The sequence below is a fragment of the Anomaloglossus baeobatrachus genome, chromosome 9 (genome assembly GCF_048569485.1).
Source record: "Anomaloglossus baeobatrachus isolate aAnoBae1 chromosome 9, aAnoBae1.hap1, whole genome shotgun sequence".
Classification (NCBI taxonomy): Eukaryota; Metazoa; Chordata; class Amphibia; order Anura; family Aromobatidae; genus Anomaloglossus; species Anomaloglossus baeobatrachus.
Window position 1 is genome coordinate 36,104,995 of NC_134361.1, and position 26,788 is coordinate 36,131,782.

At 54.1% G+C, this 26,788-nt stretch overlaps 1 protein-coding gene across 1 annotated transcript in view; it reads left to right on the forward strand.

The window, feature by feature from the left end:
• The window catches only part of NOP53 (NOP53 ribosome biogenesis factor), a 70,013-nt gene extending 44,629 nt beyond the window's left edge, over positions 1-25,384 (forward strand). The window contains exons 9-12 of the mRNA XM_075324845.1: positions 20,187-20,362; positions 21,798-21,864; positions 22,023-22,099; positions 25,321-25,384. Of these exons, the coding sequence (XP_075180960.1) occupies positions 20,187-20,362; positions 21,798-21,864; positions 22,023-22,099; positions 25,321-25,384 (384 nt within the window). The remainder of the gene's footprint in view (positions 1-20,186; positions 20,363-21,797; positions 21,865-22,022; positions 22,100-25,320) is intronic.
• The last annotated feature ends 1,404 nt before the right edge of the window (positions 25,385-26,788 follow it).

Below are 26,788 nucleotides of genomic sequence, written 5' to 3' on the forward strand. Positions count from 1 at the left end.
GCTGGACTCCCGGCATGTCCCTTCTCACCCCACTGTGTCGGCGGTGTTGTTAAGGTTGATTTCAAGGCTGGAGCCTTTCATGCCGCGCTCCTTCACCATCCCTCAGGCTCTGGCTTGAAGTGGGAGCCATCACGGTTCTCACTGCTTTGCAGGAGACCGGTCTCCATCCGCAGCCCTTTCAGGACCCTGCCGGACGGAGCACTCATCCCTCAGGGACCTGGCCCTGCGTCTCATAAGCTAAGTATTGAGACGTTATTGAGGGGTCCCTTGTACATTTATTGTGGGGAGAGTGTGTTCTTTAACTTTGCTGTGATTTCCGGACGGTTCTCTGGTTTTCACCTGAGAACCGCGCCGAGGGTGCCTGCTCGTCGGCCGCATGGTAAAATTTAGGCCCCGGCTTCGGTTGCGGCCTACTTTCGTTTTCACTGCCCCTGCATGTCAGTCATGCAGGGGGACAGTGCGGCGCCGCCCACCGGCCGTTCAGCTCAGGGGAGGACACTCCTCTCTGAGGAGATGTTTCCCTCCCCTGGATATCTCCTTGGCCCTCCGGTTCCCGCTCTTGGACTAGGCCCCGCCCCCCCCTCCTCCCTCCGGCGCAATTTTATCAGCGTTCTCACACTGATCGGCGCTGGCTGCTGCATCTCTGCAACCTGTCTGGGGGTCCGAGCTGTGGAATCCGGAGGGCACACAAAACGGTCTGGTAAGCCACAACCTCTGGTTGTGGACTTTCTTATACACTCTCTGGGGGTCATTCTGAAGGAGTGTGTTCTTTACTGCAGAGCCTCCACCTCAGCAGCATGTCTCTCACTAGGAGCAAGGCTGCAAGGCTGTACTCAATATGCACTGCATGTAAGCTCGTACTGCCTGAACCGAGCACATATCCACATTGTGATGCCTGCTCTAACATGGTGGTGCCTCAGCCTGGAGTCTCCCCAGGGGTCCCTCCGGCTGCTCCAGCCCCGGTGGCTGAACCCCCGGCTTGGGTAGAAGCCTTAGAAAACGATATCTCCCAGTCCTTTGCCGACTCCATGGGACAGCTGTCCCGGACTCTGCTGAGCATGCATCAGCCCCCTTCTCAGGGCGCCTCTGCTGCTTCGGCTCGCTCTGCAGAGCTCACAGAGGATTCTTCATCTGCTCCCAGACCCCGTCCTCCTAAAAGGAGACGCAGGGTCCCCTCTCCTTCCTCGTCCCGCGGCTCCGATTCACGAGCCGACTCGCAGGACGAGGAGGATGTCTTTACTGAGGGCTCGAACGCTTCCTCCATGTGCCCCATTGATCTGACCGAGGGTGATGCGGATGTTAGTGATTTGATTGCGTCCATTAATTCCGTACTGGACCTCAATCCGCCAGTATCAGAGGAGCAACCTTCTCTGGCAGAAAAGCACCAGTTTACCTTGCCTAAGAGAGTAAAGAGTGTGTTCTTTAACCACTCCAGTTTTCAAACCACTGTGTCCCAAGCCCAGGGCCTGTCCTGACAAACGCTTCCCAAAGCGTGGTTCTGATGACCGTTATCCTTTTCCACCAGAGGTGGTCAAGGAGTGGGCTCTCTCACCAAAAGTAGACCCTCCGGTGTCTAGACTCTCAGCCCGGACAGTTGTATCTGTAGCTGATGGCACCTCCCTTAAGGATCCCACTGACCGCCAGGTTGACCTCCTGGCCAAGTCTGTCTATGAGGCGGCAGGGGCCTCGTTCTCCCCATCCTTTGCAGCAGTGTGGGCTCTCAAAGCCATCTCTGCTTCCCTAGAGGAGATGCATTCCCTCACTAGGGACTCTATGCCTGAATTGGTTGCCCTACCTTCCCAGGCTTCAGCCTTTTCAGCCTACGCCATGTCTGCCATGCTGGAGGCTTCTCACCGCACTGCGGTGGCCTCCGCTAATTCCCTCGCTATCCGCAGGATTTTGTGGCTGCGAGAGTGGAAGGCAGATGCTTCTTCAAAGAAGTACCTTGCTGGGCTCCCATTTGCTGGGTCCAGGCTGTTCGGTGAACAACTGGATGAAATTATTAAGGAGGCTACTGGCGGGAAGAGTACTTCCTTGCCACAGACTAAACCCAGGAAACCTGTCCAGGGCAGGAACCAGTCGAGGTTTCGTTCCTTTCGTTCCTCTAACTGGGCGGCCTCTAAGCCCTCGGCCTCGTCCACTAACTCAGCCAAGGACCAGAAGCCCACCTGGCGCAAGAAGCCGCGTCAACAAAGGTCCGCAGGAGCTGCTGCCACCAAGGCAGCCTCCTCTTGACTATCTGGCCGAGCCAGCAACGTCCTTGGTCGGTGGCAGGCTCTCCCACTTTGGCGACGTGTGGTTTCAACACGTCTCCGATCAGTGGGTGCGGGATATCATCTCCCACGGCTACAGGATAGAGTTCTCTTCCGGCCCGCCAAACAGATTTTTTCTGTCCACTCCCCCCTGCTCCAAGGCCGCCGCCTTCTATCAGGCCGTGGCATCCTTACGGCCCGACGGAGTAATTGTATCGGTTCTCGCCAGGGAACGGTTCAGAGGTTTTTACTGAAATCTCTTCCTAGTCCCCAAAAAGGACGGTTCCTTCCGGCCCATCCTGGATCTCAAGCTTCTCAACAAGCATGTTCAGGTGCGGCATTTTCGCATGGAGTCTCTGCGATCAGTCATTGCCTCAATGACCCAAGGAGATTTCCTGGCATCCATCGACATCAGAGATGCCTATCTGCATGTGCCAATTGCAGTTTCACACCAGCGTTGGCTACGTTTTGCAATCGGAGAGGAACATTTCCAATTCGTGGCTCTCCCCTTCGGGTTAGCCACGGCCCCTCGAGTATTTACCAAGGTCATGGCAGCAGTGGTTGCGGTTCTGCACCTCCAGGGGTTGGCAGTGATTCCTTACCTGGACGACCTTCTTGTCAAGGCTTCATCCAGTGCAGACTGTCAGTGGAGTGTCTCGCTCACTCTCGCCACTCTTGTTCTATTCGGGTGGCTTGTCAATCTGCCCAAGTCCACTCTGACCCCGACCCAAAAACTTACGTACCTAGGGATGCAATTCGAGACTCTGCCGGCACTTGTGAAGCTGCCCTTAGTCAAACAGCAGTCCCTCCAGCTGGCGGTGCGCTCTCTGTTGAGGCCCCGCCGTCATTCCATCAGGCACCTCATGCAGGTGCTGGGTCAGATGGTGGCGTCAATGGAAGCGGTTCCCTTTGCCCAGTTCCATCTGCGCCCTCTGCAGCTGGACATTCTCTGCTGTTGGGACAAGCGGACTTCATCCTTGCACAAGTTGGTGGCTCTGTCGCCACAGACCAAGAGCTCTCTTCAGTGGTGGCTTCGGCTCCTCTGTCTCAGGGACGCTCCTTCCTGATCCCGTCCTGGGTGATCCTCACCACGGATGCCAGTCTATCCGGCTGGGGAGCAGTATTTCTCCACCACCGAGCACAGGGCACTTGGACTCCGTCCGAATCAGCCCTCTCGATCAATGTGCTGGAAATCAGAGCTGTGCTTCTAGCTCTCGTAGCCTTTCACCACCTGTTGGCGGGCAAGCACATTCGAGTCCAGTCAGACAACGCGACAGCAGTTGCCTACATCAATCACCAGGGCGGGACTCGCAGCCGCCTGGCAATGTTGGAGGTTCAACGCATCCTTCAGTGGACGGAGGACTCCAGGTCCACCATATCCGCAGTCCACATCCCAGGCGTAGAAAACTGGGAGGCAGATTATCTCAGCCGTCAAACAGTGGACAGCGGCGAGTGGGCTCTGCATCCGGCAGTGTTCCGGTCGATCTGCCGCAAGTGGGGCACTCCGGAAGTGGATCTAATGGCATCCCGGCACAACAACAAGGTCCCGGTTTACGTGGCCCGCTCCCACGATCCTCAGGCCTTTGCAGCGGACGCGCTGGTTCAGGATTGGTCCCAGTTCCGTCTGTCTTACGTGTTTCCCCCTCTAGGTCTCTTGCCCAGAGTCCTGCGCAAGATCAGAATGGAGGGCCGTCGGGTCATACTCATTGCTCCAGACTGGCCCAGGCGAGCTTGGTACCCAGACCTGCTCCGTCTGTCCGTAGAGGTGCCGTGGCATCTCCCGGACCGCCCAGACCTTCTCTCACAAGGTCCGTTTTCCCGCCAGAATTCTGCGGCTCTCAGATTGACGGCGTGGCTCTTGAGTCCTGGATCCTGACGGCTTCAGGCATTCCTGCCGAAGTCATCTCCACTATGACTCAGGCTCGGAAGTCTTCCTCGGCCAAGATTTACCACAGGACTTGGAGAATTTTCCTGTCCTGGTGTCGTACTTCCGGGCATGCCCCTTGGCCTTTTTCCTTACCGACCATCCTGTCCTTTCTACAGTCCGGTCTGCAGCTAGGACTATCCCTCAATTCCCTTAAGGGACAGGTCTCGGCGCTGTCAGTGTTGTTCCAGCGGCGTATCGCCCGACTGGCCCAGGTGCGCACCTTCCTGCAGGGCGCATCTCACATCATTCCACCTTACCGGCGGCCTTTGGATCCCTGGGACCTTAATCTGGTTCTCACGGCCTTACAGAAACCCCCCTTTTGAGTATCTTAGGGAGGTTTCTTTGTTTCGACTTTCACAGAAGGTCGTTTTTCTGGTGGCCATAACTTCTCTCAGGAGAGTCTCTGATTTGGCTGCGCTCTCTTCGGAGTCACCTTTTTTGGTTTTTCACCAAGACAAGGTGGTTCTCCGTCCGACTCCGGACTTTCTCCCTAAGGTGGTGTCTCCTTTCCACCTTAACCAGGACATTTCATTTCCTTCCTTTTGTCCGGCTCCTGTGCATCGCTTTGAGAAAGCGTTGCATACTTTAGATCTGGTGCGGGCGCTCTGGATCTATGTGTCACGCACCGCTGTTCTTAGGCGGTGCACCTCTCTTTTTGTGCTGACCACAGGTCAGCGCAAGGGTCTTTCGGCTTCTAAACCGACCCTAGCTCGTTGGATTAGGTCGGCCATATCCGATGCCTACCAGTGCACTCAGGTGCCTCCCCCGCCGGGGATCAAGGCGCATTCGACCAGAGCTGTCGGTGCCTCTTGGGCTTTCAGGCACCAGGCTACGGCTCAGCAGGTCTGTCAGGCTGCCACTTGGTCTAGTCTGCACACCTTTTCGAAGCACTACCAAGTGCATGCTCATGCTTCGGCAGATGCGAGCTTGGGCAGACGCATCCTTCAGGCGGCTGTCGCCCATTTGTGAAGTTAGGTTTTGCCTACTTCTCAGTTTTCTGTTTATTTCCCACCCATGGACTGCTTTGAGACGTCCCATGGTCTGGGTCTCCAATAAGGAACGATGAAGAAAAAGAGAATTTTGTTTACTTACCGTAAATTCTTTTTCTTATAGTTCCGACATGGGAGACCCAGCACCCTCCCTGTTGCCTGTTGGCAGTTTTCTTGTTCCGTGTGTTTTCACCGGCTGTTGTTGTAGACAGAGGTTCCGGTTGTTCCGGGTTTTGCTCTGTCTCTACTTGTGGGTGGATGTCCTCATTCAGCTTTTGCACTAAACTGGCTAGATTTGGTTATCCAGGGGGTGTATATGCTCGGAGGGAGGAGCTACACTTTTTAGTGTAGTACTTTGTGTGTCCTCCAGAGGCAGAAGCTATACACCCATGGTCTGGGTCTCCCATGTCGGAACTATAAGAAAAAATTTACGGTAAGTAAACAAAATTCTCTTTCTTTATCGTTCCTATGGGAGACCCAGACATTGGGTGTATAGCTTCTGCCTCCGGAGGACACACAAAGTACTACACTAAAAAGTGTAGCTCCTCCCTCTGAGCTTATACACCCCCTGGAGAACCAGATCTAGCCAGTTTATCGCTTTGTGTTCAGGAGGCATACATCCACACATGCATTCTCATCTGATTTTTCATTTTTGGAAAGATTTTGAAGAAAAGCTGGTCCAAGCCTGGACCCCCGGCATGTCCCTTCTCACCCCACTGTGTCGGCGGTGCTGTTAAGGTTGATTTACAAGGCTGGAGCCTTACATGCCGTGCTCCTTCACCATCCCTCCTGGGCTCTGGCTTGAAGTGGGAGCCAGCACGGTTCTCCATGCTTGGCAGGAGCCCGGTCTCCATCCGCAGCCCTTCAGGATCCTGCTGGACCGGAGCATTCATCCCCAGGGACTTGGAACCCTTTGTCTCAGCAAGCTAAGTACCTGAGACGTTTAATACTGGGGGTCCCTGTACTTTATTGTTGTTGGGAGAGTGTGCTGAGTGAGTTTTATGACATTTCCGGCGGGTTCTCTGGCTGTCGCCTGAGAACCGCGCCGATGGTGCCTGCGCGCCGGCCGCACCGCTCAAATTTAGGCCCCGGCTTCGCCGGAGGCCTACTTTCGGTTTCACTGCCCTCGCATGTCATTCATGCAGAGTGACAGCGCGGCTCCGCCCAGCGGCCGTTCTGCACAGGGGAGGGACACTCCTCACTGGGTACATGTCTCCTCCCCTGTAGGTCTCTAATGGTCCTCCAGATCCCGCTCTCAGTGAGTCCCGCCCCCTCTCTTCGCTCCGGCGGCCATCTTCTCAGCGTTTTTCCCTGCGATGAGCACTGGTCTGCAGCATCCCTGCTGAGGTGCTTGGGGGTCCGGGCTTCTGGATCTGGAGGGCACACAACACCGCTCCAGCGGTCTGGTAAGCCACAACCTCTGGTTGTGGACCTCTGTATATACTCTCTGGGGGTCATTCTGGCAGAGCCCCCACTCCAGCAGCATGTCTCACACGAGGAGCAAGGCTCCAAAGCTGTATTCAGTATGCACTGCATGTAAGCTCCTACTGCCTGAACCGAGCACCTATCCACATTGTGATGCCTGCTCTAACCTGACGATGCCTCAGCCTGGAATCGCACCCCCAGTGGTCTCTCCGGCTGCTCCGGCTCCTGTGGCTGAACCCCCGGCTTGGGTAGAATCCTTATCTAGGTCTATCTCCCAGTCTTTTGCCGACTACATGGGACAGCTGTCCAGGACTTTGCTGAACATGCATCAGCCCCCTTCACAGGGTGCCTCTGCTGCTAGGGCTCTCTCAGCGGAGCTCACAGAGAATTCTTCATCTGGTCCCAGACCCCGTCCTCCTAAAAGGAGACGCAGGGCTCCCTCCCCTTCCTCGTCTCGCGGCTCTACTTCTGAAGCTGACTCGCCGGACGGGGAGGATGCCTTTACAAGGGGCTCGGAGGCTACCTCCATGTGCCCCATTGATCTGTCCGAAGGTGACTCAGATGTTAGTGATTTGATTGCGTCCATTAATTCTGTACTGGACCTCAATCCGCCAGTATCAGAGGAGCAACCCTCTCTGGCAGAAAAGCACCAGTTTACCTTGCCTAAGAGGACAAAGAGTGTTCTTTAACCACTCCAGTTTTCAGGCCGCTGTGACCAAGCCTAGGGCCTGTCCTGACAAACGCTTCCCAAAGCGTGGTTCTGTTGACAGTTTTCCCTTTCCACCTGAGGTGGTCAAGGAGTGGGCTCATTCACCAAAGGTAGACCCTCCGGTGTCTAGTCTCTCAGCCCGGACCGTTGTATCAGTGGCTGATGGCACCTCTCTTAAGGATTCCACTGACCGCCAGGTTGACCTTCTGGCCAAATCTGTATATGAGGCAGCAGGGGCCTCGTTCTCTCCATCTTTTGCAGTAGTGTGGGCTCTCAAAGCCATCTCTGCTTCATTGGAGGAGATGCATACCCTCGCCAGGGAATCTATGCCCGAAATGGTTGCCTTAACTTCCCAAGCTTCCGCTTTTTCATCCTATGCCATGTCTGCCATGCTGGAGGCTTCTCACCGCACTGCGGTGGCTTCGGCTACTTCCCTCGCTATCCGCAGGATCTTGTGGCTTCGAGAGTGGAAGGCAGATGCTTCTTCAAAGAAGTACCTTGCTGGACTCCCTTTTGGAACAACTGGATGAAATTATTAAGGAAGCTACTGGCGGGAAGAGTACTTCCATGCCACAAACCAAAACCAGGAAACCTGTCCAGGGTAGGAACCAGTCGAGGTTTCGTTCCTTTCGTTCCTCCAACTGGTCGTCCTCTAAGCCCTCGGCCTCGTCCACTAACTCAGCCAAGGACCAAAAATCCAACTGGCGCACAAAGGCGCGTCCACAGAAGACCGCAGGAGCTGCTGCCACTAAGGCAGCCTCCTCTTGACTATCTGTCCGCGCCAGCAACGTCCTTAGTCGGTGGCAGGCTCTCCCACTTTGGCGACGCGTGGTTTCAACACGTCTCCGATCAGTGGGTGCGGGATGTCATCTCCCACGGCTACAGGATAGAATTCTGTTCCAGCCCGCCAAACAGATTTTTTTCTGTCAACTCCCACCTGTTCCAAGGCCGCCGCCTTCGCTCAGGCCGTGGCATCCTTGCAGGCCAACGGAGTAATTGTACCGGTTCCCGCCCGGGAACGGTTCAGAGGTTTCTACTCAAATCTTTTCCTAGTCCCCAAAAAGGACTGTTCCTTCCGGCCCATCCTGGATCTCAAGCTTCTCAACAAGCATGTTCAGGTGCGGCATTTTCGCATGGAATCTCTGCGGTCAGTCATTGCCTCAATGACCCAAGGGGATTTCCTGGCATCCATCGACATCAGAGATGCCTATCTGCATGTGCCAATTGCAGTTTCACACCAGCGTTGGCTACGTTTTGCAATCGGAGAGGAACATTTCCAATTCGTGGCTCTCCCCTTCGGGTTAGCCACGGCCCCTCGGGTATTCACCAAGGTCATGGCAGCAGTGATTGCGGTTCTGCACCTCCAGGGGTTGGCAGTGATTCCTTACCTGGACGACCTTCTAGTCAAGGCTTCATCCAGCGCAGACTGTCAGTGGAGTGTCTCGCTCACTCTCGCCACTCTAGCCCAATTCGGGTGGCTGGTCAATCTTCCCAAATCAACTCTGACTCCGACCCAGAGGCTCACGTACCTAGGGATGCAGTTCGAGACTCTGCCGGCACTTGTGAAGTTGCCCTTGATCAAACAGCAGTCCCTCCAGTTAGCGGTGCGCTCTCTGCTGAGACTCCGCCGTTATTTCATCAGGCACCTGATGCAGGTGCTGGGTCAGATGGTGGCGTCAATGGAGGCTGTTCCCTTTGCCCAATTCCATCTGCGTCCTCTGCAGCTGGACATTCTCCGCTGTTGGGACAAGCAGCCTTCCTCCTTGCACAGGTTAGTGGCTCTGTCGCCACAGACTAGGAGCTCTCTTCAGTGGTGGCTTTGGCCCCTCTCTCTGTCTCAGGGACGCTCCTTCCTGGCTCCGTCCTGGGTGATCCTCACCACGGATGCCAGTCTATCCGGCTGGGGAGCGGTATGTCTCCACCACCGAGCTCAGGGCACTTGGACTCCGTCCGAGTCAGCCCTCTCGATCAATGTGCTGGAAACCAGAGCCGTGCTCCTGGCTCTCCTAGCTTTTCACCACCTATTGGCGGGCAAGCACATCCGAGTCCAGTCAGACAACGCGACAGCGGTTGCCTACATCAATCACCAGGGCGGGACACGCAGCCACCTGGCAATGTTGGAGGTACAACGCATCCTTCAATGGACGGAGGACTCCAAGTCCACCATATCCGCAGTCCACATCCCAGGGGTGGAAAACTGGGAGGCAGATTATCTCAGCCGTCAAACCGTGGACAGTGGAGAGTGGTCCCTGCATCCGGCAGTGTTTCAGTCAATCTGCCGCAAGTGGGGCACTCTGGACGTGGACCTAATGGCATCCCGTCACAACAACAAGGTTCCGATTTACGTGGCTCGCTCCCACGATCCTCAGGCCTTCGCAGCGGACGCTCTGGTCCAGGACTGGTCCCAGTTTCGTCTGTCCTACGTGTTTCTCCCTCTAGCTCTCTTGCCCAGAGTCCTGCGCAAGATCAGAATGGAGGGCCGTCGGGTCATACTCATTGCTCCGGACTGGCCCAGGCGAGCTTGGTATCTAGACCTGCTCCATCTGTCCGTAGAGGTGCCGTGGCATCTTCCGGACCGTCCAGACCTTCTCTCACAAGGTCCGTTTTTCCGCCAGAATTCTGCGGCTCTCAGATTGACGGCGTGGCTCTTGAGTCCTGGATCTTGACGGCTTCTGGTATTCCTCCTGAAGTCATCTCCACTATGACTCGGGCCCGGAAGTCTTCCTCGGCCAAGATCTATCACAGGACTTGGAACATTTTCCTGTCCTGGTGTAGCTCTTCCGGCCATCCTACTTGGCCTTTTTCCTTGCCGACCCTTCTGTCTTTTCTACAGTCCGGTCTGCAGCTGGGACTGTCCCTCAACTCTCTCAAGGGACAAGTCTCGGCTCTGTCAGTGCTGTTCCAGCAGCGTATCGCCCGGCTGGCTCAGGTCCGCACCTTTTATGCAAGGTGCGTCTCACATCATTCCGCCTTAACGGCGGCCCTTGGATCCCTGGGACCTCAATTTGGTTCTCACGGTTTTGCAGAAACCCCCCTTTGAGCCTCTTAGGGAGGTTTCTTTGTTTCGTCTTTCACAGAAAGTGGTCTTTCTAGTGGCCATAACTTCTCTCAGGAGAGTCTCTGATTTGGCTGCGCTCTCTTCGGAGTCACCTTTTGTTTTTTCATCAAGACAAGGTGGTTCTACGTCCGACTCCGGACTTTCTCCCTAAGGTGGTTTCTCCTTTCCACCTTAACCAGGACATTACCCTACTTTCCTATTGTCCGGCTCCTGTTCATCGCTTTGAAAAAGCGTTGCATACTCTGGATCTGGTGCGTGCTCTCCGGATCTATGTGTCTCGCACCGCTGCTCTTAGGCGGTGCGCCTCTCTTTTTGTGCTAACCACAGGTCGGCGTAAAGGCCTCTGTGTCTAAGCCGACCTTAGCCCGTTGGATTAGGTCGACCATTTCGGATGCCTACCAGTGTTCTCAGGTGCCTCCCCCGCCGGGGATCAAGGCACACTCGACCAGAGCTGTCGGTGCCTCTTGGGCTTTTAGGCACCAGGCTACGGCTCAGCAAGTCTGTCAGGCTGCCACTTGGACTAGCCTGCATACCTTTTCAAAGCACTACCAAGTGCATGCTCATGCTTCGGCAGATGCGAGCTTGGGCAGACGCATCCTTCAGGCGGCTGTCGCCCATTTGTGAAGTTAGGCTCCGCCTACTTCTTAGTTTTTCTGTTTATTCCCACCCATGGACAGCTTTGAGACGTCCCAATGTCTGGGTCTCCCATAGGAACGATAAAGAAAAAGAGAATTTTGTTTACTTACCGTAAATTCTTTTTCTTATAGTTCCGTATTGGGAGACCCAGCTCCCTCCCTGTTGCCTGTTGGCAGTTTCTTGTTCCGCGTGTTATCACCGGCTGTTGTCGTGGACAGATTCTCAGGTTGTTCCGGTTCTTGCTCTGTCTTTTCTTGTGGGTGGCTATTCTCCTTCAGCTTTTGCACTAAACTGGCTAGATCTGGTTCTCCAGGGGGTGTATAAGCTCAGAGGGAGGAGCTACACTTTTGAGTGTAGTACTTTGTGTGTCCTCTGGAGGCAGAAGCTATACACACAATGTCTGGGTCTCCCAATACGGAACTATAAGAAAAAGAATTTACGGTAAGTAAACAATTCTCTTTTTTTCCTTCCCTCTTTCGCCCGCTCTATTCCTTCCCTCTTTCGCCCGCTCTATTCCTTCCCTCTTTCGCCCGCTCTATTCCTTCCCTCTGTCGCCCGCTCTATTCCTTCCCTCTGTCGCCCGCTCTATTCCTTCCCTCTGTCGCCCGCTCTATTCCTTCCCTCTTTCGCCCGCTCTATTCCTCCTTCCCTCGTTCGCCCGCTCTATTCCTCCTTCCCTCGTTCGCCCGCTCTATTCCTCCTTCCCTCGTTCGCCCGCTCTATTCCTCCTTCCCTCGTTCGCCCGCTCTATTCCTCCTTCCCTCGTTCGCCCGCTCTATTCCTCCTTCCCTCGTTCGCCCGCTCTATTCCTCCTTCCCTCGTTCGCCCGCTCTATTCCTCCTTCCCTCGTTCGCCCGCTCTATTCCTCCTTCCCTCGTTCGCCCGCTCTATTCCTCCTTCCCTCGTTCGCCCGCTCTATTCCTCCTTCCCTCGTTCGCCCGCTCTATTCCTCCTTCCCTCGTTCGCCCGCTCTATTCCTCCTTCCCTCGTTCGCCCGCTCTATTCCTCCTTCCCTCGTTCGCCCGCTCTATTCCTCCTTCCCTCGTTCGCCCGCTCTATTCCTCCTTCCCTCGTTCGCCCGCTCTATTCCTCCTTCCCTCGTTCGCCCGCTCTATTCCTCCTTCCCTCGTTCGCCCGCTCTATTCCTCCTTCCCTCGTTCGCCCGCTCTATTCCTCCTTCCCTCGTTCGCCCGCTCTATTCCTCCTTCCCTCGTTCGCCCGCTCTATTCCTCCTTCCCTCGTTCGCCCGCTCTATTCCTCCTTCCCTCGTTCGCCCGCTCTATTCCTCCTTCCCTCGTTCGCCCGCTCTATTCCTCCTTCCCTCGTTCGCCCGCTCTATTCCTCCTTCCCTCGTTCGCCCGCTCTATTCCTCCTTCCCTCGTTCGCCCGCTCTATTCCTCCTTCCCTCGTTCGCCCGCTCTATTCCTCCTTCCCTCGTTCGCCCGCTCTATTCCTCCTTCCCTCGTTCGCCCGCTCTATTCCTCCTTCCCTCGTTCGCCCGCTCTATTCCTCCTTCCCTCGTTCGCCCGCTCTATTCCTCCTTCCCTCGTTCGCCCGCTCTATTCCTCCTTCCCTCGTTCGCCCGCTCTTTCTTTGTCGCTCCATTGGGAGACCCAGACAATTGGGTGTATAGCTTCTGCCTCCGGAGGCCACACAAAGTCCCTCCCCTCTGCCTATACACCCTCCCGTGCATCACGGGCCCATCAGTTTTATGCTTTGTGTTGAAGGAGGCACACATTCACGCAAGCTCCACATTTAGTCAGCAGTAGCTGCTGATTTTATCGGATGGAAGAAAAGAGGGCCCCCACAGGGCCCCCGGCATGCTCCCTTCTCACCCCACTAAGGTCGGCGGTGCTGTTAAGGTTGAGGTACCCATTGCGGGTACAAAGGCTGGAGCCACATGCCGTTTTTCCTTCCCCATCCCTTAGAGGCTCTGGGAGAAGTGGGATCCTAACCGGTCACCATGCACTGGGACCGGGCTCCCTCCGCAGCCCCTGGGGGAATCTGACGGACAGGAGACTGGGTATCATCAGGGACAGGCCCTGCTTCTAAGAGGTACTCTGTGTCCCCTTGGGGACGGCGCATGGAGCGCCTGTGTAACAGACGCTGCAGCGGCTGCTGTTTTTTTGTGACGCCGGGACTACCGCGCCGACCGCGCCTGTTTGCCGGCCGCGTTATTAAATTTAGTCCCCGGCTTCTGCGGCCTAGTACCATAACTCCCGCCCCCGGGCCTGCCAGTCAGGGGTAAGGGCGGGACGCTCGACTAGACGTCGGCAGTGAGGGCTGGAGCATACTTAGGTATCCTCCTCCCCCCTCACTGAGCACTGAGGGGCACCAGATTCCCGCACTTTATTAGTCACCGCCCACGGCTCCCTCCTCCCCTGAGAACTCTGGCAGCCATTGTTACAATCACTTCTGCCGGTGGAGGAATTCAGAACGAGCTCTACAGCTCTGGGAGGCCCAGGCGGGGAATCTGCTGGTCACACAACCGCTTTGGGCGGTCGGTAAGCCGCACCGGTTAAGGTGCTGGCCCCCTTGGGTGCCGAAGTGAGCAAGGGTGCCAAGGCACAGGCTTATTTTGCAACCTGTACCTCTTGTGCGGCTATGTTACCTGCAGGTTCCACCTACCCTCACTGTGTGCAATGCTCGGCCCCTGTGGCACTCACTCAGCCGGAGCCTCGGGCACTGGTGGGACCCTCGGCTCAGGTAGAACCGCCGGCTTCCACTGTCCAGGTGGCAGGGACAGAGTTTGCAGTTTTGGCTGAGAAACTCTCTGAGTCGCTTTCACAATCCATGGCTCAGTCTATGGACAGATGGTCTGCTAAGATACTAGAAGCCTTGCAGTCCAGACCGGTATCACAGGCCCAGGGCAGTTCATCACCCCCAGGCCCCCCTCGGTCGGCGCAGCAAAGTGCTCCTGGGGTGACACCTAGGTCCCACGGTGAGGACTCCGACACGGACCGCAGTCCCAGACCGCCTAAGCGGGCTCGCTGGGAACCTTCCTCGCCTTCATCACGGTGCTCAGGGTTTCAGCATGAGGACTCTCTGGAGGATGAAGCGGAGGTCGCAGCTCAGGGCTCTGACCCTGACGTTACTCTCAATCTTGATACACCTGAAGGGGACGCCATAGTAAATGACCTTATAGCGTCCATCAACCAGGTGCTAGAACTTTCTCCTCCAACTCCACCTATAGAGGAGTCCGCTTCACAGCAGGAGAAACACCAGTTTAGGTTTCCCAAACGTACACGGAGTGCGTTTTCGATCACTCGAACTTCAGAGAAGCACAGAGCATTTCCGGACAAGCACTTTACTAAGCGCCTTAATGACACACGTTACCCCTTCCCCCCCTGACGTAGTTAAGGGTTGGGCTCAGTGTCCCAAGGTGGATCCTCCAGTCTCTAGACTGGCGGCTAGATCCGTAGTATCAGTGGCAGATGGCTCATCGCTCAAGGATGCCACTGACAGGCAAATGGAGCTCCTGATGAAATCCATCTATGAAGCCATAGGCGCGTCTTTTGCTCCGGCATTCGCAGCCGTGTGGGCACTCCAAGCTATCTCAGCTTGTCTGTCTGAGATTAATGCGGTCACACGTACCTCTACTCCGCAGGTTGTGTCTTTGACTTCTCAGGCGTCGGCTTTTTCGTCCTACGCCATGAACGCCGTCCTGGACTCTGCGAGCCATACAGCGGTAGCATCTGCCAATTCGGTGGCAGTCCGCAGGGCCATGTGGCTACGCGAATGGAAGGCAGACTCTGCTTCCAAGAAGTTCTTAACCGGTTTGCCATTTTCTGGCGACCGTTTGTTTGGCGAGCAATTGGACGAAATTATTAAACAATCCAAGGGAAAGGACTCGTCCTTACCCCAGTCCAAACCAAACAGGCCTCAGCAGCGAAAGATACAACCCAGGTTTCGGTCCTTTCGGCCCTCAGCCAAGCCCCATTCCTCCACGTCCAACAGGTCAGAGAAGGGCCAGAGGAACTCTTCTGCATGGCGGTGTAAGTCACATCCTAAAAAGACCGCCGGAGGAGCCGCCCCAAAGGCGGCCTCAAGACTTTCGGCCTCCCCAAACCGCATCCTCGGTCGGTGGCAGGCTCTCCCGCTTTTGCGACGCCTGGTGGCCACATGTCCAAGACCGATGGGTGAGAGACATTCTGTCTCACGGTTACAGGATAGAGCTCAGTTCTCGTCCTCCGACTCGTTTCTTCAGAACATCTCCGCCCCCCGAGCGAGCCGATGCACTTTTTCAGGCGGTGAACACTCTGAAGGCAGAAGGAGTTGTGATCCCCGTTCCCCTTCAAGAACGTGGTCGCGGTTTTTACTCCAACTTGTTCGTGGTGCCAAAAAAGGACGGATCATTCCGTCCCGTTCTGGACCTCAAACTGCTCAACAGACACGTGAGAACCAGACGGTTCCGGATGGAATCTCTCCGCTCTGTCATCGCCTCGATGTCCCAAGGAGACTTCCTAGCATCAATCGACATCAGGGATGCTTATCTCCATGTGCCGATTGCACCAGAGCATCAACGCTTCCTGCGTTTCGCCATCGGGGACGAACACCTTCAGTTCGTGGCACTGCCTTTCGGCCTGGCGACAGCCCCACGGGTCTCACCAAGGTCATGGCAGCAATGGTGGCGGTCCTACACTCTCAGGGACACTCGGTGATCCCTTACTTAGACGATCTTCTAGTCAAGGCACCCTCCCGGGGGGCATGTCAACACAGCCTGACCATTGCTCTGGAGACTCTCCAGAGGTTCGGGTGGATCATCAATTTCCCAAAGTCAAAATTGACACCGACCCAATCACTGACTTACCTCGGGATGGAGTTTCATACTCTCTCAGCGATAGTGAAGCTTCCTCTGGACAAACAGCGTTCGCTGCAGACAGGGGTGCACTCTCTCCTTCGGGCCCAGTCACACCCCTTGAGGCGCCTCATGCACTTCCTAGGGAAGATGGTGGCAGCAATGGAGGCAGTTCCCTTTGCGCAGTTTCATCTGCGTCCACTTCAATGGGACATTCTCCGCAAATGGGACAGGAGGTCGACGTCCCTAGACAGGAACGTCTTTCACTGGCAGCCAAAACCTCTCTTCAATGGTGGCTTCTTCCCACTTCTTTGTCGAAGGGAAAATCCTTCCTGCCCCCATCCTGGGCTGTGGTCACGACGGACGCGAGTCTGTCAGGGTGGGGAGCGGTCTTCCTCCACCACAGGGCTCAGGGAACCTGGACTCCGACAGAGTCCTCCCTTCAGATCAAGGTTCTGGAAATAAGGGCAGTGTATCTAGCCCTAAGGGCGTTCCAGCGGTGGCTGGAGGGCAGGCAGATCCGAATACAGTCGGACAACGCCACGGCGGTCGCGTACATCAACCACCAGGGCGGCACACGCAGTCGTCAAGCCTTCCAAGAAGTTCGGCGGATTCTGCTGTGGGCGGAAGCCACAGCCTCCACCATCTCCGCAGTTCACATCCCGGGCGTAGAAAACTGGGAAGCAGACTTTCTCAGTCGCCAGGGCATGGACGCAGGGGAATGGTCTCTTCACCCGGACGTGTTTCAAGAGATCTGTTGCCGCTGGGGAATGCCGGACGTCGACCTCATGGCGTCTCGGCACAACAACAAAGTCCCGGCATTCATGGCACTGTCTCAAGATCACAGAGCTCTGGCGGCGGACGCATTAGTTCAGGATTGGTCGCAGTTTCGACTGCCTTATGTATTTCCTCCTCTGGCACTACTGCCCAGAGTGTTACGCAAGATCAGGTCCGACTGCCGCCGCGCCATCCTCGTCGCTCCAGACTGGCCGAGGAGGTCGTGGTACCCGGATCTGTGGCACCTCACGGTGGGTCAACCGTGGGCACTCCCAGACCGACCAGACTTGCTGTCTCAAGGGCCATTTTTCCATCTGAATTCTGCGGCCCTCAACCTGACTGTGTGGCCATTGAGTCCTGGCTCCTAGCGTCCTCAGGGTTATCTCTATCACGCCTTTCGCAGAAGGTGGCCTTCCTTGTGGCAGTCACATCACTTCGGAGAGTGTCTGAGCTAGCAGCGCTGTCATGCAAAGCCCCCTTCCTGGTGTTTCACCAGGATAAGGTGGTTCTGCGTCCGGTCCCGGAATTTCTCCATAAGTTGGTATCCCTTTTCATCTCAATCAGGATATCTCCTTACCTTCTTTTTGCCCTCATCCAGTTCACCAATGTGAAAAGGATGTGCACTTGCTAGATCTGGTGAGAGCACTCTGGCTCTACATTTCTCGCACGGCGCCCCTGCGCCGTTCTGATGCGCTCTTTGTCCTTGTCGCTGGCCAGCGTAAGGGGTCGCAGGCTTCCAAGTCAACCTTGGCTCGGTGGATCAAGGAACCGATTCTTGAAGCCTACCGTTCTTCTGGGCTTCCGATTCCTTCACGGCTGAAAGCCCATTCTACCAGAGCCGTAGGTGCATCCTGGGCACTGCGGCACCAGGCTACGGCTCAGCAGGTGTGTCAGGCGGCTACCTGGTCGAGTCTGCACACTTTCACGAAACACTATCAGGTGCAGGCCTATGCTTCGGCAGATGCCAGCCTAGGTAGGCGAGTCCTTCAGGCGGCAGTTGCCCACCTGTAAGAGGGGGCCGTTTTCGGCTCTTTTTATCGAGGTATTCTTTTACCCACCCAGGGACTGCTTTTGGACGTCCCAATTGTCTGGGTCTCCCAATGGAGCGACAAAGAAGGGAATTTTGTTTACTTACCGTAAATTCCTTTTCTTCTAGCTCCTATTGGGAGACCCAGCACCCGCCCCTGTTCCCTTCGGGCTGTTTGTTCTTTTGTGTACACATGTTGTTCATGTTGAATTGTTCTTTTGGGTCATGGTTTCAGTTCTCCGAACATCCTTCGGATTGAATTTACCTTAGACCAATTTATAAGTTTCCTCCTTCCTGCTTTGGCACCAAAACTGATGGGCCCGTGATGCACGGGAGGGTGTATAGGCAGAGGGGAGGGGTTACACTTTTTAAAGTGTAATACTTTGTGTGGCCTCCGGAGGCAGAAGCTATACACCCAATTGTCTGGGTCTCCCAATAGGAGCTAGAAGAAAAGGAATTTACGGTAAGTAAACAAAATTCCCTTCTTTCCTCCTTCCCTCGTTCGCCCGCTCTTTTCCTCCTTCCCTCGTTCGCCCGCTCTTTTCCTCCTTCCCTCGTTCGCCCGCTCTTTTCCTCCTTCCCTCGTTCGCCCGCTCTTTTCCTCCTTCCCTCGTTCGCCCGCTCTTTTCCTCCTTCCCTCGTTCGCCCGCTCTTTTCCTCCTTCCCTCGTTCGCCCGCTCTTTTCCTCCTTCCCTCGTTCGCCCGCTCTTTTCCTCCTTCCCTCGTTCGCCCGCTCTTTTCCTCCTTCCCTCGTTCGCCCGCTCTTTTCCTCCTTCCCTCGTTCGCCCGCTCTTTTCCTCCTTCCCTCGTTCGCCCGCTCTTTTCCTCCTTCCCTCGTTCGCCCGCTCTTTTCCTCCTTCCCTCGTTCTCCCGCTCTTTTCCTCCTTCCCTCGTTCGCCCGCTCTTTTCCTCCTTCCCTCGTTCGCCCGCTCTTTTCCTCCTTCCCTCGTTCGCCCGCTCTTTTCCTCCTTCCCTCGTTCGCCCGCTCTTTTCCTCCTTCCCTCGTTCGCCCGCTCTTTTCCTTTCCTTTCCAGTATACTTGGTCCCTCAGCTGCCGTGCCGAGCCATCAGCACCCGCATACAAAGCCAGCACCTTCCCTGTGTGGAATGGGTTCAGTACTGTGCAGACAGTCCATTACCTTCCAGATCTGCTGCTCTTGATCTGACATTTGCAGCCCGTTTATAAGGCGCTGACTTTACCTTCTTGTGCTGCGGAGGAGCTAAAGGAAAGGCCATGCAGTTTGCAGTTCACAGGCGCACGGCTTGTGCAGTTGAAGCGCATAGTTTTTAGACCTGTACAGGCTGTGATTAAAGGCACCATTGCAAAACAATGTTCTTTGTAAAACTGTTTTTGTGAGCATGGCACAGGCTGCTGTACGTGGGATCCCTCCGTGTGCCCCCCCACCGGGAGCCCCTCGTCTGCCGGCACATTGCCTTCCTACCCCGTGATGAGATCCATCCTTGCGCTGTGATCTTTCCTGCATTTCGTGCTGGGAATGTGATGCAAACTTTGGGTGCTCTGGGGTTATGGTCTGTTTCCATCCCCGGGGTCTGAGGGTAGGAAGCAGTTGCCAGTTCCCATGCGTTCTTCCAGCCTTTTGCAGAGGGGGAAAAAATCCCTGTAATTAGCAAAGGCTTAATAAGAGCGGTTATTAAAGGGAACCTGTCAGGTGCAATATACAGTATACGCAGACCCACGAGCAGTTCTGGGTGCATATTACTAATCCCTGCCTAACCGTCCCTGTATACACTGGCATAGATAAAAAAAATCTTTAGAAAAAGTACAGTATTTCTAAAGATCCTTTGATATGCTAAAGAGCGCAGGGACTAGTCACAAGGGCGTTACTTCCCCTGACTAGTCCGCCCTCCTCTTAGCATGGCAGCACGCCCACAGGGGCATACTAACATGCTATTCAATATAGAATCACCAGCGGTGACGTGCGTACCTGTCTCTGCTGTTTAGAAGTTCCCAGCACTTTGGTTATGCACAGTATGAAGCTAGGTGGGTGTACGTGTCCCGAATTCAGTGAGGTCTAATGTGCATGACCGGAAGTGCCAAGGACGTCTGAACAGCGGAGACAATGAACGCAGGTACGCACGCCACCGCTGCTGATGCTGCATTAAGTATCGTGTTAGTACACCCCCTTTGGGCATGCTATTATGCTAAGAGGACAGACTAGTCGGGGGAAGTTATGCCCTTGGGACTAGTCGCTGGCCTCATTAGCATATGCAAAAAGATCTTTAGAAATACTTTTTCTACAGATCTCTTTATCTATGCTACTAGATGCAAAGATTAGCAATATGCACCCAGAACTGCTCATGGTTCTAAGTGCATATTGCACCTGACGACGGGTTCCCTTTAAATCTGTCTTCATGATTTTTTTTCTCCCACATCAGAGTGGGTCTGATGTTCCCGGTGGCCATTTATGACTTTCGGAATACCCCTTTTAAAGAAAACCTGCTAAGCCCCCCCCCCCCCCCCCCCCAATCTGGTGGCATCTCTGCATGCTGTCCTTTTAGTTACAGGGGGACCCTCCTTCCCTTTTTCTGCTCAGCAGGAAATCTCAATATGACTCTGATCTTTACAGAAAGCCCGCCAAGATGCCGAGAAAACGGAGAGACTGCGGCGACAGACTTTGTTCCAGCTGAAATCCATCCAGACTTCCCTGAAGTCCAGACAAGATGAGCTCGCAAATCGCAAGAAACTGCGGGGAGAGAAACAGAAGGCGAAGGCCTTACAGCCCAAGAGGCTCGGACGTCTGAAGTAAGTGGGGTCGGTGATTTTCTATAGGGGGGCAAAGCGACTGATAAGGAACAGCAGTCATTATCCATGCCAGATCCATCCACTCCTGCAAATATCGAAATTGAATTATTTCTCCAAGCCCTATTTAGATGAATTGACCCGTAGCGGCCAATGTTAATCCGATGCACCTGATTTTTGCTATGATGAATGGGACTTTTTCCATCCCCCCCCCCCCCCCCCCCCCCCCCAATGACAGCACCAGCAGCGAGAGAGTCCGCCCATCCAGGACAGTAAACCCCACTAAAATAAAAGGGCGGTACTGGTTCTCCATATCAGTTTTGGGTTTCCTGTCCTAGATGGGAGACCTCACGCTGGACGGTGTTGGGTGTCCCAGGGCTGACCCGGCGTTGGAAGAAGTGCTTAGGGCCGTTTCACACATCCGGCTTTTCGTTGATTACTCCAATACAGTGTGATACAATGGCAGCGCGGCAACTTCCGGGTCACATGACAGCATGTGACCCGAGCTTGTCATGCTGCCATTGTACTGTATCCTACTGTACTGGAGTACGTCGGAACCGGCAATCCGACGAAAAGCCGCATGTGTGAAATGGCCCTTACCTGGCCAAGACGTTGCGGTACTTGGCCCTGGAATCACCTCCCCAGAACCTAGTGTTGCTGCGGTGGTGGGTGCGGACATTGTAGGGCCGGACGGTGTCCTCTGTCCTGTCACCCCCGAGCCTGCGTCCGCGCATGGCTTCCACTCTACATGGTGAGCCCTGTCATGAAGGAAAGGTGTTAATGTCAGGTGGTTTTCCTAGACCGCAAGATTGATAGCCAACTGGTCCATGATGGTGGCCCCACCTCTCCACTCCCAATTTTATCCAACTGGCTTAAGGGGCTATGACACATGTGGCCATATTGTCCACTTATTTCTCTAACAAGCATGTAATGGTTGCGGTATTATGCTTCGTGTAATGGGGCACGGCCACCAAGTCGATGAATCTGTTCTTGGTAAACAAGAACCTCTTGAGTTGACATTGACGTCAGGACCTCCCTACCCTTTCCTACAATATGACATTGCTTGGCCCCTATTAGGGGAGTCGGCCAAAACCAGTAGACTGATATCTATGGGGACCTCACTGCAGTTGACATGTGAGCCCCTGATTACTTTGCAATACTAGTGCATGTGATCCAGTGCGGCGCTGCTACTGGATTGACGTCAGCAATTCTTTTCGAATCAGCCCCTTCAATGCTGTGGGGTCAGGACTCTGCCCGGTGATGAGACGCATCCTTGCGCTGCGAGTATTTTCGGCTTTGCTGGAAATGTGATGCCAACACTGGGTGCCCCGGAGCTGGGTGCGTCACCCTACTCTGGGGTCTGAGGGCAGAGGACTGCGCGTCCTACAAGACGCAGGGTCTTATGTGGACACTTTATGATATAAACTCTTATTTACAGGTATCAGGAACCCGACATTGACATCCTGCTGAGCGACGAGCTGACGGATTCACTACGGAAATTAAAGGTAAGCCGGGGTTTAGGCCATTTAGGACGACATTTCTCTAGGCTTAAACTTTGCTGTATATTTTGGGAGCGGGGACTTTGGAAGCAGATTATCTTTTGTCAGGATTTGATCTGTTTATTAAACCGCTGGAATAACAGGAGATTGTTGTCTGCTTACAGCCGGAGGGGAGCGTCACCAAAGACCGGTTTAAGAGTTTCCAGAAGAGAAACCTCATCGAACCAAGGGAGCGTGCAAAGTAAGTGATGGGGGGCGGGGGCGCCCATCAGCTGTGTAAGTCCCTGCCTAATGGTTATTAGTTTGTTTATTACTTTTACATTGATGGCCCAACCTTAGGATAGGTCATCAATGTCTGATCAGTTGAGGTCTGACACTTCACACCCCCGCCGATCTGTTGTTCTCGGTGGCGGCAGCAGGTGACCGGACACGCTCCGTTCCGGAGCTGCTCCGTCTTCTGATAGCGGCCGGGTACTGCACATCCACCTCCCATTCAGAACAATAGGAGGCGGATGTGGAGTATGCGGCCGTGGCCACTATCAGAAGACTAAGCAGCTCCAGGACTGAGCATTTCCAGACTCCTGCTGCCGGCACAGAGGACAGCTGATCGTGGTGCCAATCTGACATTGATCACCTAGCCTAAGGGGCTCTTTGCACCCTACGACATCGCAGCTGCGATGTCGATGGGGGTAAAATCGAAAGTGACGCACATCCGGCGTCTCAGTCGATATCGTAGCGTGTAAATCTTTTTTGATACGATTAACGAGCGGAAAAAGCGTCGTTATCGTATCATTGGTGTAGCCTCCGGCATTTCCATGAATTGGGGAATACCGATGGTACGATGTTGTTCCTGCGGCAGCACACATCGCTGTGTGTGAAGCCGCAGGAGCGAGGAACATCTCCTTCCTGCGGCTCACGCCGGCTATGCGGCAGGATGGAGGTGGGCAGGATGTTTACGTCCCGCTCATCTCCGACCCTCCGCTTCTATTGGCCGCCTGCTGTGTGACGTCTCTATGACGCCGCACGACCCGCTTCCTTAAGGAGGCGGGGCGACGTCGCAGGGCAGGTGAGTGCATGTGAAGCTGCCGTAGCGATATCGTTCGCTACGGCAGCTATCACAAGAGATCGCATCTGGGGCGGGGACTATCGCACTCAGCATTGCTAGCATCGGCTTGCGATGTCGTAGTGTGCAAAGTGCCCCGAAGGATAGGTCATCAATGTAAAAGTGGACAACCTCCTTCAGCTGGGAGTGTTCATTGCATGTAATAATGTTGGTCTTGCAAGGTAAATCCTGACATGGCAGATTCAGCCTCTCATATCTGCGGCAATGTATGGTATAGAATACCAATCCATATATTGGACAACTTCTGCTCATCACGTTGCATATTTTTAGATACACAAAAATGTCACGCAAAGTGTAGAAAAGGACTCTTAACGTAAACCCCTTCCTAATGTGTCGTATTACACATCGGGTGTCGGTATAAGGAATGGGCTCTGAGCTGGGAAATGCGGAGTGCTACAAAGCCGGCTATTCCTGGAACATAAGCAACAGAATTTTGCTCGGAATGCAGCTTTTTAAAGGGAACCTGTCACCAGAATTTTCGCCATGAAACTAAAGGAATCCCCTTGTGCAGCTCCTGGGCCGGATTCTAGAAAGGTTCCTCTTGCTACTGGCCCCCCTTTCAGACCTACATAAACACATCATAAAATATTACCTTTTGGTATGCTAATGAGCTTTGCTGGCCACGGGGGCGGGCTGTATTTCTGTATTTCTTCCGTTATTCCCCCTCCTGCCGCTGTTCGCCGTCCCACTGTGTTGATTTACATAGATGTGGCCGCCGCCCTCATGTTATGCAGTGCTCCTGAGGTCTCGCGCATGCGCAGTGGCACTGAGCGCTGTTCAAATCGCGAGCGCCGGTGATTAAATTGCGCAGGCGCGAGATTATGGCTGGCGCTGTGAATGTCATCAAGTACCCGCCCATAATCTCGTGCCCGCGCTTTTCCCTCTGCCTCCACCGTTCTGCCCTAGCGCTGGCCACATCATCCACGTTACCTATTACCGCGGGCACGAGATTATGGGCGGGTACTTGGATGACGCTGGTGATGACAATCACAGCGCTGCCCATAATCTCGCGCCTGCGCAATTACATCACCGGCGCTCGCGATTTGAACAGTGCTCAGTCCCGCGATAGTGCCACTGGGCATGCGCGAGACTTCAGGAGCCTTGCGTAACATGAGGGCGGCGGCCTCATCTATGTAAATCAACACAGGGGGACGGCGAACAGTGGCAGGAGGGGGAATAACGGAAGACATAAGGGGAAAGATAAATAAGGAAACAAGCAGGCGGGAAGATGCACTGAAGGGTTTGGCCTCTCCATGATGCACGGAGCGCCTGTACTTTGTATAGTCATTCTGTGCTGACAATGGCATTTTAAAATGGTTTAAAGGGACTGTCAATCATTGACTGAAGCTAGTGAGGCCATTACTGGTAGAGGACACCATCGTAGGGGTCCCGTGGGTTGTTTTGGCAGCTGTGGTGGCCCCTGACAACCTTAGCTGACCCCTTGGCCCTGGCTGGGATTCATAGTAGGTTTGTTTTTTGTTTTTGTTTTTTTTGACTATCTACTGGCATAGGTCACATGTTAATTGCAGCAGATATTGGAGATGGATACTAAGCAATTTTAAGCTTTTGTGCTTGTCGTGAAGAGGTTAAACTGCTTTCACACATCCGTTTTTTTGCCGTGCGGCACAATCCGGAAAGAACGGATCCAGCTTGTGTTGCCGCCGGATCCGTTCTTTCCCCCATAGACTTGTATTGGCGCCGGATTGTGCCGCATGGTCTTGCGTTGCATCCAGCTTTTGCCAAATTTGGCTTAAATAGGTGATCCGGCGGCCGGATGGAACGCTGCTTGCTGTTTGTCTCCGGCGAAAAAACGTATGGCGGCATGCGTTACAATGAAAGCCTATGGGCGCTGGATCCGCCATCATCCGGCATATGATGGAATCCAAAGACTGATGTGATTTTTTTTTTTTTTTTTTTAACTGCACGTGCTCAGTAGCACAACGGATCCATCAAAAAACAGATGCAATGGATCCGTCTTTTGCCGGTTTGTGCCGGACGGCAAAAAACGGATGTGTGAAAGCAGCCTAAATGGGCTGACTCTTTGGCAGTCTACAATTTTAAATATATTTTTGCATACCGAAAGTGTTTGTTGATGAGAATAGCCCTTCTCCTTCTGCAACAGCGCCTCTCTCCTCCAGGGGTTCTGTCTGGTATTGCGGCTCAGCCCTCTAGTGAACGCGGTTGCGCTACAATAGATGCCATTTGTTGGCAAGCACAAGCTCCTCGCTCATTGAGATGCGTTTTTCTGATCTTGTACTTGCTAAGCCTTTTCTTTAAGTCCCAAAGAATGTAAAGTTTGTGTTTTCTTGAGATCCGACCTATTTGTTTTATTTCTGCAGATTCAAGAGAAAACTGAAGGTCAAATACGTGGAGAAACGCGCGTTCAGAGAATCTCGTAAGTGAAAGCGGGTCTTGAGTAAGGGCACGTTAATGCGTCCAGTCTAGTTTATTCATCCGGCAAGAATGGAAGATCCCTTTTTAATGTCAAATTTTATTTATTTATTTTTTTTTTTTTTAATCCATTTTCAAGAATGCAAACCCTCACTTTATCTGTTCTTGATGGATTCTCACACTTCAATGATTTCCCAACGCTTTAGCTGAGTGGGATGGACGCGTTCAGACCATAGCAGTGTCTGTGCTTGAACATGTGTTTTTTTTTTTTTGTTTTTTTTTGTTTTTTTTTTTTCTTCCCGTGACCTTCCACGCTGCTAATCTCCTTCTAGCCAGGACCTCAGTCCTACAACCCGACCGTGCTAACCGCCAGGGTTGAGCAACACTATTCACCGGACTGTAGTCCGTGGCTGTCAGACTGGAGCCCTGTGGGCTGCCTCGTATTTGCTGGCATTCCCGCTGATTTCTTTTAATTAGTCTGCCTGACACAAGGAAGCATGGATGTCATGTTAGGCCTTCTAATCGCGCAGGTAGGGGCATGGGTCAGTGGACATGGCAGTACGAGTACGATGCTGTTTTTTGTGTGTGTGTGTGTGTGTGTGTGTGTGTGTGTGTGTGTGTGTGTGTGTGTGTGTGTGTGTGTGTGTGTGTGTGTGTGTGTGTGTATAATAATTAATAATATAATAATAAATAATTAATATATGTCTAATCACTGAGCAAATGTTAAAATGTACAATTGCTGCATATCAGAAGATGTCCTGAACTCTGGAGCACTACAAACACAATAAGCAGCTATGCATTGGAAAACCCTTTTGTTATGAAAAGAGTATTGATTAAATCTGCAAAACTGCACTGCGCTTGTGTCTGGGGGGGGGCGCCTTTTTTTTCGGCGCTTGTGTCTGGGGGGGCGCCTCTAGCGGCGCTTGTGTCAGGGGGGGCGCCTTTAGCGGCGCTTGTGTCAGGGGGGGGCGCCTTTAGCGGCGCTTGTGTCAGGGGGGGCGCCTTTAGCGGCGCTTGTGTCTGGGGGGGGGGCGCCTCTTTTCGGCGCTTGTGTCTGGGGGGGGGCGCCTCTTTTCGGCGCTTGTGTCAGGGGGGGGCGCCTTTAGCGGCGCTTGTGTCGGGGGGGGCGCCTTTAGCGGCGCTTGTGTCAGGGGGGGGCGCCTTTAGCGGCGCTTGTGTCAGGGGGGCGCCTTTAGCGGCGCTTGTGTCTGGGGGGGGCGCTTTTTTTCAGCGCTGGTGTCTTGGGGGGGCGCCCTTTAGCGACGCTGGTGTCTTGGGGGGGGGGGGGGCGCCTTTAGCGGCGCCGTATCTGGTCTTTAAACAGTCCTAAATGATGCCCCAGTTGGCATCCATCCAGGGCTCAAGTTCTCTTCCAAATTTTATATATCTTTCATAAGACGGGATAAAACAAAGTCA